The sequence below is a fragment of the Eumetopias jubatus genome, unplaced genomic scaffold, assembly GCF_037043125.1.
Source record: "Eumetopias jubatus isolate StellerSeaLion01/CBP00866 unplaced genomic scaffold, mEumJub1_p1.0 scaffold_6, whole genome shotgun sequence".
NCBI classification, from domain to species: domain Eukaryota; kingdom Metazoa; phylum Chordata; class Mammalia; order Carnivora; family Otariidae; genus Eumetopias; species Eumetopias jubatus.
In genome coordinates, this window is record NW_028274812.1 from 20,350,037 (window position 1) to 20,364,042 (window position 14,006).

Below are 14,006 nucleotides of genomic sequence, written 5' to 3' on the forward strand. Positions count from 1 at the left end.
ACCCCCGCCTCCTCCTTAAAGCTTCCAGCCAATCCTGTACTCCTAATGTCGTGGGGCAGCGCTATCGCGAGATTCCAACTGTATCCTCCGATAGACTTTAACCGTGTGGACTTGCGCAGAAGAGACTTATGAAGCCATTGCCGGGAAAGGGGGGCGGGGCGCTCCGACGTGCGCGTTCACCTTGACCCCACGCTCCAGCGCGCACTCGGCAGCTGGGAGTTGTGATTTCCGGGCCACCCGGGAACCCCAACACAAATCAGCATAAAGCGCGCGTGCCCATCTCAGGCGGGTGTTCGGTGGGTGGCGGATACGTGCCCGGGACCTGCGGGGCCTTTAGAAGAGCCCAGGACCTTGGTGCAGAGAGGCTCAGGAGGCTTGGATTACCAGCCTAGGTAGGCGCTTGGGTGATGGAGGGTCAGGGGTCAGAGGTCGGGGACTGAAGACGTCTCCACACGGAGATGGATGTCCCAAGGAGGGAAGACTGGGTTGTTCTGGAGCCCAGGAAGCTAAAGGGCTGAGAGGGAGAGGCAGAGCGAGTTTCCCCGACCCTTTCCCATCCCAGACTTGGGGGCCTCTGGACCGCCACGGCTCCCCCCGGGAGAAGAAAGGGCCGTGGGAAAGTAGTCTGTGCTTCTCTCCCGGGAGCTGGGGCCTGCGGTGTTTATTTAGATCGAGCGTCCGAGGGACTGTCGTCGCGCTCCTCGGCCTCGCGGGTAGCTTGTTTGCCCGGCCTGCTGGGAGCGATCTGGCGCTGACAGCCCAGCTCTGACTCCGTGAACCGCTTTTGAGTTTCGGAAGAAAACCGAGTGGGTATCCCCGTTCGTCACACACACGCCCCTGGAGGCTGGATTTGGGCAGCTGCCTAGCTTCTTGGTGCGCGGGGTTGTAATGTGGTAAAGCGGAGACGAGGCTTCCAAGTTAGTCTGAAAGTTCTCAGTTACCTTTGGAGTGAGATTGATTACGTTCGTTCTCAAAACCATCCTTGTACGTTGTACATTTTGACTCCGTGGTCGTTACTAGGTTAATGAACAAAGACGTGTTACTTGATGATTGACTGTCACTTTCAGATACAGTACTATTAATTAATGGCCATTAAGCTCGTGCCTTTTTTCTAAGTGACTTTACATGACCCAGGAGGTAGAAATACTAGATGTTTGATGTTTTCCTACTTGTATTTAAATTACCTTAACTCTTTGAACAAAATAAATCATTTTTAAAGTCACTACAGCTATTTAAAATTATTTTCTTGGGTGGTAGCAAGACTTGAAATTCCCATGAATAGAAATGATCCATAGTATCTGTACTGTCACCAGAAAGGCTCATTGGTTTATGATCAGAAACCGTGCTAGAAACTGAGTATTATTGAGCATCAGTGAGTGAAGTGTGCCTGTATTGGATAACCTTTCCTTCCTAGAGCTTCCCAGGTGGAGTTAGCCAATAAGCTAGCAGTTGAGAATAAAATAGTTTACTTTTGAAAGATGCTACTGTTTTATTTGCCCAAGCGTAAGAAATGCACTTGCAGAATTATTAAAACAAAACTTTCATTAAGAGTTCAGGCTACAAAGATTTGGGGAAACAATGTGCTGGCTTTTTTTTTTTTTTTTTTACTTCTTTTGAGGGCATTTTTAAAGTTTATGTAACATATTTGGGGGTTCAATAGATGAAAACACGCTCATCTTGCAAAGTTATTACTACACAAAGATTGTGGTAATGCTAGATCATTAGGTTTTCACTAATCTGTAATGATTGGGCTTTGCTTGCATAAGGCTCACCTTGAGCAGCAGTGTGGCAAGTGTATACTTCTTATTGTTCCTAAATTCTAAATCCAGGCCTACCATGGATTTGTTGTAAGTCAGGATTTGTATGTGTCTTTTAACGAAGAGATAATAATTTGAAGGGAAAAAAATATGAATCTAAGTTTAATTGGTAATCATTTGTTATATTGTCTTATTAACTTAACATTTTATGTTATTTTTCTAACAACCTGTCTTTGTTTTCTGTTGAAGATATGGGTCAGTCAGTTTTCTCTGTCTCATTCAGGGCCAGAAATAGTAAAGAATAGTTTTACATTGCGTGTAATCTTCTCAAATGTGGTTAAGAGACTCTGGTCTAAAAAGAAACATGGTACTTAAAAAGAGGGAGAGTATTAGGTATTTGGGGAGTTAGAGATATTTGTTTCACCTTATTTTGTATGTCATTTCCATCTTGGCACTGACCTGGCGTTAGGGGTGCAATGGTGAATAGGGTACTTTCCTCCCCAGCTTTCATGGCCTTCAAAGTCATACAGTTGGGATAAAGGAGGAGTGGCCCTTAACTCAGCATGCCTGGTCATGGAAGGTTTCCTGGGGAAGGTTGGGACAGCACCTGACTCCGTGAACCGCTTTTGAGTTTCGGAAGAAACTCAATGTCGTGGGGCAGCGCTATGAAAAAGTGTGAAAGGGTATTTCAAGCAAAAGGCTTTTTACATTTAAATGTAGGAAGGACAATTAAAATGTGGTCCATGTTTTAAAACTGCAAATAGTCATGTGTCACTGAACTCTCATATTATTCCTAATAAGAAGTAGAATGACCAAAAGTGGGACTCATGTGGTATGAAGAAAACCAGGAGAAGGGTTTGGAATATGATTAGAAATATATAGAATTTTGCTAGTACTTGACTTATTAGTTCCCAATTAACATTATGGTTATAAGTAGTTTTGATCAAGTAACCTCTTCTTGGTTCAAGAAGTTATCCCTGGATAGAAATCCCTTAAGAAAAGAGTCAGTCGGAATGAGATTTGTGTGTGTGTGTGTTTAATTTTTTTATTAACATATAATGTATTATTTGTTTAAGGGGTACAGGTCTGTGATTCATCAGTCTTACACAGTTCACAGCACTCACCATAGTACATACCCTCCCCAGTGTCCATCACCCAGCCACCCCATCCTTCCCACCCTCCTCCACTCCAGCAACCCTCAGTTTGTTTCCTGAGGTTAAGAGTCTCTTATGGTTTGTCTCGCTCTCTGGTTTCATCTTGTTTCAGTTTTCCCTCCCTTCTGAGATTTTTTTTTTTTTTAAATCATGAATGTATGTTCAGTTCTGGTTTAATTGGCTGGGGTAGTACCTGGGCATCAGGATTTTTTTTAAGTTCCCCCAGATGATTCTAATGTGCAGTCAAGTGTGAGACACATAGATATATGGTCCTCCATCCTACCACATTAAAGTTTGGTTATTATAATATATAACGTATAATTCCGAGGATGATGGTCATAGCAGCTACCACTCACTGAATATATGCTAAATTTCTGTTAACTGTGCTATTGCACGTAGATTATTTCCCAGCATAATTCCATCATCCCCATTTTGAAATGAGAAAACTAACACAGGGAGGTTAGATAACTATTCCTGTGCCACACGTTTAGTAAATGCCAAAGCTAGAATTAGAATCTTTTCTCCTGTAAGCCACATTGCTTTGCAGATGTGAGACTCTATAGCCAGTTGCTTTGGGGGCTTTTAGAGTTAACAATTCCATAATTACCATGTTATTAATATTAATTTAATATTATGGTTGTTGTTATTACACCAACCATAATGTGACCCCTACCTCATATCCACACTCTTTGCCATAAGCAGTTCTACCCAGTAGAGAAGTATGGTACATTTCCCTACCTCTTCACTTTGGGTCCGTTTATGTGACTTGCTTTAGCTCATGGAACCTTGTGCTTTTGCTGTGACCACACTTTGAAAAGTACTTGTGTGATTGGATTTACATTGTTACACCTCAGCCATGGTGATAAGTACATTTGTGGGTTGCTTTGCTGGTCCTGGGAGGATGAGAACTACATTAAGCAGAGCTGAACTGCTCCTCCAGAAACCTAGGCTAGGTCAGCCAACCCTCAGCTAATTTGCAGATCTACGAGAGAATAAATGATTGCTATCTCAAAACTTTGAGTTTTGGAGTGGTATGTTACACAGCATATTTGTGGCCATAGTTAATTAATAAGCTGATATAGCTGAACTTTTCAAAGTTCCAGCAGAATGATCAAATTCCAGTATTCTAGCCTATATTCTGATGAGAATTGGGCAAAGATAAACACATAGGTTATTAGGGGCCTCCTGTGTTATTCTTCCAAGATAATAGAGGAGATAAGATGCTTATAGTTAACCATAGTAAGAGATTGTTTATAGTTTATTACCTGTGCATTCATAAAGCAGGCACTGGCTAAGGAAACTGAATTCTCATGATTGACTTAGACCAGCACTACTTAAAACCCTTTTTCAGTTGTGAGAATGTTTTATATTTGCACTGTCTAGTATAGTAGCCACTAGTCACATACGGCTGTTGAGCATTTAAAGTGTGCCTAGTAAGGCTGAGGAGCTGAGTTTATGATATTATTTAAATATCTTATTTATTTAAAGTTAAAAAGCCACATGCCACGTGGCTACTAAGAAAATAAATTCTATTCATTTATATTTTGCCAGTAAATTACTCATTTTATTTAGAATTTTCAAGTTTATTAGAATAGAGCTATTTCTAATATTCTCTTACAATTTTATTTTTTTTAAGATTTTATTTATTAGAGAGAACATAAGCGGGGGGCAGAGGCAGAGGGAGAAACAGACTCCCCGCGGAGCAGGAAACTTTTTTTTTAAAAGATCTTATTTATTTATTTGACAGAGAGGGAACACAAGCAGGGGGAGTGGGAGAGGGAGAAGCCAGCTTCCCGCCAAGCAGGGAGCCCGATGTGGGGCTCGATCCCAGGATTCTGGGATCAGGACCCGAGCCGAAGGCAGACGCTCAACGACTGAGCCACCCAGGCGCCCCAATCTTGAGCATTTTAATATAAATTTTAAAATCACTTGTCAGTTTCTGGGAGAAAAAAAAAGCCTTTTGGGATTTTGAATAGGGTTACTTTGTAGATCAATATCTAGGAATTGACATTTTGATACCTTGTATCTTCCAATCCATAAAAATTCCAAATTGAGAATATTCCTTAAACTACGCTGAAGCCAAATTTTGTTTATACATCCTTTTTTTTCTTTGAAGCTACATCATTGATATAGGTGGAATACACATCAAACCATCATTACAACTTTATGATTTTAATCTCTGTGAGTTGTTTTGTGTTTCATATAGGAATTGGCTATTATTTTGGGAAAAGTGTAGTTGGTTCCTACATAATACAGGTTGCTGTCAGACCAGTTTCCTCTTCTGAGATGACAAAGCTTTCTCTTTTTTTCCTACATTTTTTCTTTTCTTTCTTCTTTTATTGTCTGTGCTCCATTTCCCCTGGTTGCCATCACCATTTTATTCCTTGCCCACCTATTCTTGTTTCTGCTAACCCACAAAAAAGAAATATGTTCTTTATTTTCATTTTCTTCTTTTGAAAGAGAAAATATATTTTTAGGAATTTTTTAGCTCTGTAAGGGTCAAGTGAAGTTTTATTAACCCTTTGGGATTATAAAACAAAATTGAACTTTCGTTGTGATGATATGAGTTTAAATGTTACTAAAACTCTTCACATACGTGTTTCCAGGATATTTGGGAGATTGTACCTTACTGTCATGCTGCTCATTAAATGTATTTTTAGAATGTATTTTATTTTATATAACACATTATCTTTACTAAATTTATCCATTAAAGGACCAGTAAGACCATCAGAATTTCTGTGATGCATGAGATTATGGTCACTGTGTTCCTTAGCTGTATTTGACTTATTTAAAAAAAATTAACCATTGCTTTACGTACCTCTCTAAGATTTCATATTACATGTGTGGGCTGTTAGTTACGGTGAATTATTCATCTGGGAGCACTTTAATACTAAAATCCTTTCTTGGAAAGCTTACTTGTTGCATTTGTCTTCTAGAGTTCATATTTGCCAACCAAGAAAACTTGAAAATGAGTAGCCGGCGGAAACGTGCTCTTCCAGTGAGAGTCGATGAGGAAAAGCAACAGCAGCTTCATTGGAATATGCATGAAGACAGAAGGAATGAACCTCTCACCCTAACTGATGATGAGCACCCCTCCATGGGTTCAGATTTCTCTTCTGCTCACCATATCATCCTAGATGATAGTCTAAAGGAAGAAGTGGCTCACAAAGAAAAGAAGAGGTGTTCCGAGGCAGTGAGCATCTCAAAATCAATCGATAAAGAAGAGACTGGTGGCATTTTTTCTCCTTTCTCTGTAAAGCTGAATATCGTGATTTCTCCCTATCACTTCGATAATTCTTGGAAGGCATTTCTGGGCGAATTAACCCTTCAGCTTCTTCCCGAACAGAGTTTAATTGAATATTTTTCTGAAAGGAGTTTTACATTGATGAGTTCAGAGTCAAGCAATCATTTCCTGATCTATGTTAATTCAGAATGTGAAGATGTAGAGAAACAAGAAAAAGGACTCAATAAGCCAATTAGTATTTGTGACAAGGGTATTCGAGTGGAATCATCTTTCAGTGGTGAAATGTTAGAAGATTTGGGGTGGCTACAAAAGAAGAGAAGAATAAAACTTTACCAAAAACCAGAAGGAAATCACATGATCAAGGTACTCAATTTCTGTGGTGTCTTTTAAGGTTCTTCTGCGTTGGGCAGTCCCATTTTGAAGTTAACTTAGAAGGAAGGTCTAAAAAGCCAGAAATAAGCCTCTCATTATTAAGTTTCAAAGTGCACTTTATTTTGGGCTTTCAATAACTGTAAAAATATACTATAGCTGATCATTTCCAGGCTGTTCTTTTTCAAGATATCCCGGATTCCTCCCTTCTGGCTCTACTCAGGGTCTTGTCATCTCTCCCTCTTCTTGTAGCAGTCCTTTAACCATTGCCCTGCTTATCTTTTCAACTCCATCTGCTTTGTCTCTGAATTGGTATAATGTGAATGAAATGGAATTCTGTTATTCACTGCAGAATCAAGTGTAATCTGGCACATAACTCCCTTCTTTGATAGGTCCTTGTCTACTTCTCCAGCTTCATCTTTTATCACTCTGCATTTTATTTTGTCCCAGAAATTCCAAATAAATTTATTTCCTGCGTATTTTCTGGCCGTATTTCTGCATCTTTGCTTTTGTTTTCACAGTTCTCTGCCTGGATTGTTCCCTTCCTTTTCCCTAATAACTCCTGGGCATTCTCTGATATTCACCTCAGAGTTTACTTCTCTAGGGAGATCTTTTCTTGAAATTCATGGATGATATTACATGCCTTTCCCCATAATACTCTATACGTGTTTATTTTTGCCTTGGCCACTTGTTGTTTGTGTACTTATATTTTAGATTTTTCTCTTTCAGCAGACTATGAAGTCATTTATCTTCACAGCCTAGTAAAACCCTGTTACCGAACAGATTTTCAGCAAATGAATGAGTAAATTTATAATTCATTTCAGGCTCAGCTATTTATTAGCTAAGTAATTTTATGTGAGTCATTTAAATGCTCTAATTTCATCATCTTTCTGTATACAATGTAAATAATAATCATTCTTTTTACTTTATACAGTCATGTTGAGAATCAGGTGAGAAACTGTAAGTAGATGTCCCTTATAAACTATGAAGCAGGTTAATATGCCTTTATGCCAAAACTTGAAAGGAAAAGAAATTCTAAAATGTTAAATTCACTTTTGTTCAATTGAAAACCATGTCTTGTGTGTTTTTCTCACATTAAAAAGCAGTTGTATTAGTGTACTTTACAGAACTGACGAAAGGAATGGAGAAAATTTAGAAGTATTAGATTGTACTTAATTCTTCCCTGGAGAATGAAACTATGCAACCCCTTATTCCCCCTCTTTGTTGATCATGCATGCCAAAATTGTGGCTCAGTGATAGCAAGTATGTAAAAATTCATGGCTTGTATATCTATTCTGTCCACCTTCCCTGTAGACCAAGTCTTGATCCATTCTGTTTTCTTATCCCAATTTTTATAAACATTTAAACATTTATTGCTGTTATAATAAGCTAACTCTAGACGGACACAAGGCAGAGTACAGATAATAATGGAATATATTCTTTGTTACTCGTTCCTATATAATGCTGGGTTGGATTCTAGTTCTTTAGTAAAAGAATACGAGCCTCTCCATGATTACGGAATCAGGTCCAGGATAAGATAGGAAAATGAAGGAAAAATGCATTTATTGAGTATCTACTATTAGAAAGTTTTAAAATTGTATTATATAGGCTATCTCATATAGGCTTCTCTCCATTTTGCAAATAACAGCATTTGGGTCAAAATAAATCAGTTACTTTGCCTGTTTTTTTTAGCTCTTAGATACCAATGCCAATATTCAACTTCAGATCTTTTGACTGCAGAACTTCATACTGCATTGTTTTACCAGAATCAAGATATATGACGTTAATCAGGATCTATTTTCCTATACATTTTAGTGTCTGATCTAGTAATAGGGATTCCCAAGCCTGACTATGCTTAAGAATCCTGACATGTGTGTCAGAATCCTCTGGGGGAATCTGCATTTTTAACCAACTTCACTGATTATTCTGATACCCATCAAGTTTGGAAATCATTGACTTGGTAGGTGGAATTGGTGTTCTCATCATATTCTCCCAGGTTCAGTCCTAGTTTAGAAAGTATTTTTTTCTAACAACTTGAATGGTGCATCTCACATAGTAGGCACTGCATTTGTAGAATGAATTTGTTACTGAAAGTAAACATTTGTGAGGGAGATTTGGTAGGTATGTGTCTAATGTTTGTGGGACAAATACTGTGAATACATTTAGAAACAGTAATGGTTAAAAAAGTTTTTTTCATGTCCTCATAAAGAATGTATTAGTACAATTAAAACTATGTTTATGTTGATTAATTCTTTGTAGGTTGGAATTTATCTTTTGGAAGGTGGCCTAGCAAAACTAGACTTTTTGAGTGATGCAAATTCAAGAATGAAGAAGTTCAATCAACTCATGAAAAGAGTGATGGAAAAGTTATACAATTTTGTTGTTCCAGGTAAATTAAAAATTGCTGTTACTTTAACTTTAAGAGTTGTGGGTTTTTCCCAAATCATATACATAACAAGCAGAAAAACGATAAAACCATAATAAAATTAAAGAGTCTTTATAAAACCACTGTGTGACAAAACTATATGTATCTAAAATGCCCCCACTAATTCGTGTCTTTCTTTGCTAAATACTCTGCTTAGCTTAGAGTAAGTACTCAAGAAATGTTTGCAGTCAATAGAATCTAAAGGAGTCTGAGCTGATTGGAATTTTTGCATTATTCTTGTGCTTTTATTTTGTCACGGCCAGAGATTCTTGGCTGGCCTTATTCCACCTCTCCTTCGCAGTCTGACAAATAATCTCAAGAGCCTGCTTCCCATAAAGACCAGTTAACTTTCCTACTGTTTCTTGGCAAGACGTTGCATCCTTGGTCAGGACTGCAGCTTCAGAGTTGTCTGCCATTAGTTCCCAAGGGGGGAGTGTGGATGGCTTGGTGCAGCCCATCAACACTACTGGAAAAATGGCTCAAATTCTCCAAGCCTTGCTCATGGTGGGTCAGCATTATTTCAGGTGCAAATTACAGAACACTTCATACTGGAATATTTGGGAAATCAGTTTCTAAGCTTCACTGTTGAGTTGTTTTCTTCATTCTCAGCAAAGCTTCGTAATACTAATAAAAGTAGGGGTGCCTGGCTGACTCAGTTGGTAGAGCATGTGACTCTTGATTTCAGGGTCGTGAGTGCAAGCCTCATGTTGGACAGGGAACCTACTTAATTAAAAAGAAAAACACTAACAAAAGTAAATCATTTTGCATGTTGAAGACTTAAAAGGAGGAAAATCTCTGGTTTCAGAATTGGAAGGGATGCTTTTAAGTACATCTAGAATTTTTAAAGTTATAGTAAGAATTCTGCCTTTTAAAAAAAGTACAAATTGGACTTTTCAAAGGAAAATGTCAAAGGATTTCAAAGGAAAACTTCAATTTAGTTATCAGTACTAGATTACAGAACTGTAGTAAAAGTCTGAAAGAACCACACATATAACTAGACATTAATTATAAAATTTTAAAAATTATAAATATAAATTATTAAAATTATAAAATTTTGAAAATCTCATGTGGCATATTTTTTATTGAAAAAAGTAAATTATGTATTTTGTGGTACAGTTGTCATTCTATGGAATGTGAGGTATGTTCTATAAAAGTGGATAGGCCTTTTGGGAACAGCTGAGAAATAAATCATAAGCCAAAGTGGGGTTTGTACATTTATTCAAGATTTTGAATTTTTTTTCATGTTATAGTAGGCACCAGTCTTCTTCCACAGGGCAGTTGTGCCCAACAATTATATCTGATATTTTTTACAAATTTGTATTAATGGTTTAAGCACTTGTCTCCTAGTCGGCTCCTGCTACTACCAAATGCCTATCCTTTTTTAGCATAAGAAATAAAATGGGAACAACCCTTGTCTTAATAGACATAGAAAAATTATGTCTGCATATGGATTTTTTTTATGTTAAGATGTAGAAGTGAAATAAATTATCCTTTTATAAATTGCAAAAGATACATTCAAATGTTTATTAAATATCTACAGTGGGCAAAGCACGTGCTAGCTGCTCTGAGGAGCTGTAAAAACAAAAGACAGCCTTTGCCTAACAGTTCAGTGCATAAGGTAAGAATACATATAAATGATTGCACTGCCAGACAGAGTGCAGTGTATCACTATATCCAAAGTAGAAGAGTATTACATGAACACAGAGGAAGAACATTAATTCTAACCAGGGAAAACAAAAGAAAATGCCATGGAAAAAGTTGAACTATCTTGAAAGGTAGATTTTTGATCAGCAAAGAATTAAGGATAGGGTCTTCCCATCCCAAAACACACTGAGCAAGGCCCCAGAGATGGAAAAATGCATAGTATGTTCTTAGAATAAGAATTGCTTATAGTTACAAAAGGTAGATCGGGTTATTTTGAGTACATTTATTGTTGGTCGTGCAGGTGTGTTGGAAGAGGATGAGGAAGATGCAGAGAGTGAGCCAGAGGGGCAGGACATTGACGAGCTCTATCAGTTTGTGAAGCAAACACATCATCACGAAGCACAGGCCATCCAAGTGGATGTCCAGCACCCTGCATTGATTCCTGTGCTGAGACCGTACCAGAGAGAGGCTGTCAATTGGATGCTACAACAAGAGCATTTCAGAAGCACTCCTACTAGTGGTAAGTATAAGATGCTTAAAGAAAGACAGATTGATCAGAGGGATTATATGGGAGATAGTTAGGATGGGGGACATTGTTAAACAAATCATATTGAAAAGATAGAATAGAATGGGTTTTAACTGTGAACAAAATGATAGTCTAATAAGAAACTCTTTAAAATTGAAATCTAGAGAAATTCATTTGTGGGTTCCCTCATCTATAAGTGTTTGAACTAATTTTTCCTGCCCAAATAAAGGCTGCCTTGATTGGAATTTTTAAAAACTAATACATTTTCTACATGCCTTTCCAACTAAGAATTGTTTTTGGAACCTGATCAGATGGGAATCTTGTTAATCGTCTGTCTGCAAGAGGCTTCACAATAATGATGAATATTAGCAACAGAAAGAAAATTTACAAAAGTGGGAGACTAATGTGTGCTAATTCTCCTCCTAGGTTTGCATTTATTTTCTTTGCTCCACAAACTAAATAAAATAAATTGTTATCTATTAAGAGTTTTCGTAGAAGTAAATTTATGGGAGTCATTTATGCCACTTCTTTATCATTATCTTTAAAGAGATAGGCACAAGATGAGATTTTTGCATGATTCTAGGAAGTGAAATGTTGACTGTTTCACTCTCTTTCTGTATAGGTTTATTTTAATGATGGATAGCTCTGATTTCTCCCATAGGTTCCAGTTTCTACTTTTTTATCCAACAAAATTCATTTTTTTTTAATTTTTTATTTTGGAAAATAAATATCCGTTTATAGCCAACATTATTTCTTCCCACTCCCCCTCATCCCATACTGTAAATTATTTTGAAGCAATAATTTCACATATTATATCATTTAATCTGGTAATACTTCAGTTTATTTTATTAAAAGGGTTCCTTTAAACAGATATAAAATGTATATCTTAATAATGGCTTTTTAAACCCAGTAATTCCTTAATATCATCAAATCTCTCCCCTCTCTCCCTTTTCTTCTCCCCTTTCTGTTTCTCTGTTTCTCTTTCTCTCTTACAGTTTATTCAAATCTGAAACCAAATAATGTTCATACATTGGAATTAGTTGCCGTCTTAAATTTCTGTAATCCATAGATTTTTATCTCCTCACATTCTGTATTTTTTCTTACAATTTATCCTTTGGAGAAATTGTTAGGTCTGTAGTTTCCCACAGACTGGACTATTTTTTTCTCCAAAATGAAATAACGTTTCTTTAATTAAGTAATTTTATTAAGGTAAGACTTACAGTAAAATGCACAGATCTTAAGGGCACAGTTTGATAAATTTGCACAAATCTGTGCATCTGTGTCACCAGTGACCCAATTAAGACATAGAACTAGATTTTCTCAGAAGGCACTAGCCACCTATGCCTCTTGAGACTGGAAGTGGCTGTCCAAGTTATGTGTTGTAAGTTTAAAATATACACCAGATTTCAAATAGTACAAAAAAAGGATGCCAAATATCTCATTAATAATTTTTATATTGATTTCATATTGAAATGATAATGTATTGGTTATATTAAGCTAAATAAAATTGATAAAATTGATTCTATCTATTTCTTTTATATCTATCTTACAGTGCTGACATGAAATATTTCCATCACCCCAGAAAGTTCCCTCATGGCCCAGTCAGTTCTCCTACTTCACCCCCTTCAGGAGGCAACTACTGCCACCATCAATCAGTTTTGCCTGTTTTTGAAACAATAGAATGGGAAAATATGGACACTTGAGGCAGGAGAGAAGTCGGCTCTTTCAACATGTTTTTGAGATTCAACCACACTGCATGTATCAGTAATCCATTCTTTTTTCTCCACAGAATGGATTTTCTTGATCAAATCCCATGTATCGTTTAATAGTTATGTTCCCTATGGCTCCCATAAATTGAAGCTTTTTATCTTTTAATTTTTTCATTTTACGAACCCTATATATCTGTATTCCTACTGCATCTATTAATCCCTAAAGAAGGCAACAAAAAAATTACTTGCTGTTTCACTGGTGGGTAGAAACATGCTTCCTAATTTGCCATTTGGTTTAAACAACTTAAAATTTTAAGGGAAAGGGTAGTGAAAGATTTTGATTGAAATACACTCAGTACTTCAGTGTTTTAGGATACTTTTTCCTCAGCTAAGTAAGGCTTTCCTCCTACTTTCAGACCCATGTAAAAGGTTAGGTCTGATTTAGGTTAATGTATTAGCGCACTAGCATATGTCTGTTGACTTATTAAAAAACTAAGCAACTTTTTGAAGGATTTATAAAGGATAAGCTACTTTCCTTTATTGGGTAGGAGTTGGTTACAGCTACTAGTTTTCTTTTCCTGTTAAATCTCTGTGATTTGCTGCACTTTGTTTTTCTATCTTAACACTTATTTATGTAGAAAATATTGGTGTCCAAAACAAAGGAAGAATAAACATAAGAATAGTATCTGAAGAAAAGAATGAAATCCTAGCCTTTTCCCATGTGTATGTGGCCTCCCAGGGTATCCTTACTGCTAACTTATTTTTATTTTAATGTGATTATCTGGCAGAAGGGAAGACAAACAGAAACTTGTTCTTACGGTTATATTTTTCTTTAGAAAATACCCTGCACTTCTTATGGCGTGAGATTGTTACATCTGAGGGTTTGAAACTCTACTACAATCCGTATACAGGCTGGTAAGACAAACTTCATGTGCTTGGTATTAAAAATAAATATTATGAAAACCTGTATGACATTGGTAGCATATGTCTTTAGCTTTGACAGTAATCTTAAAAAGGAATACTAAGTTAAAGTCTTCTTAGACTTCATATTTTTACCGTTTTTATAGGTAGGACAAACATGAAATTAATAGTGCTTGTCATTTTTCAGTAAATGAATGCAATATGATAGACTTAAGATGCTTAGTTATTGACATTTAAAGAGATTATAATTTTGATAT

General features: G+C 36.9%; 1 protein-coding gene across 6 annotated transcripts in view; it reads left to right on the forward strand.

The window, feature by feature from the left end:
* The first annotated feature begins 206 nt into the window (after window positions 1-206).
* The window catches only part of SHPRH (SNF2 histone linker PHD RING helicase), an 89,737-nt gene continuing 75,937 nt past the window's right edge, over window positions 207-14,006 (forward strand). For 5 of the 6 annotated variants that reach the window (XM_088023850.1, XM_028103269.2, XM_028103271.2 and 2 more), the window contains exons 1-5: window positions 207-392; window positions 5,848-6,518; window positions 8,784-8,913; window positions 10,895-11,113; window positions 13,665-13,743. In XM_088023850.1, the coding sequence (XP_087879976.1) occupies window positions 5,880-6,518; window positions 8,784-8,913; window positions 10,895-11,113; window positions 13,665-13,743 (1,067 nt within the window). In that variant the 5' untranslated portion in view covers window positions 207-392; window positions 5,848-5,879. Of the gene's footprint in view, window positions 393-608; window positions 807-5,847; window positions 6,519-8,783; window positions 8,914-10,894; window positions 11,114-13,664; window positions 13,744-14,006 lie in introns of those variants that run through there. The other variant, XM_028103270.2, reaches the window with a different exon arrangement.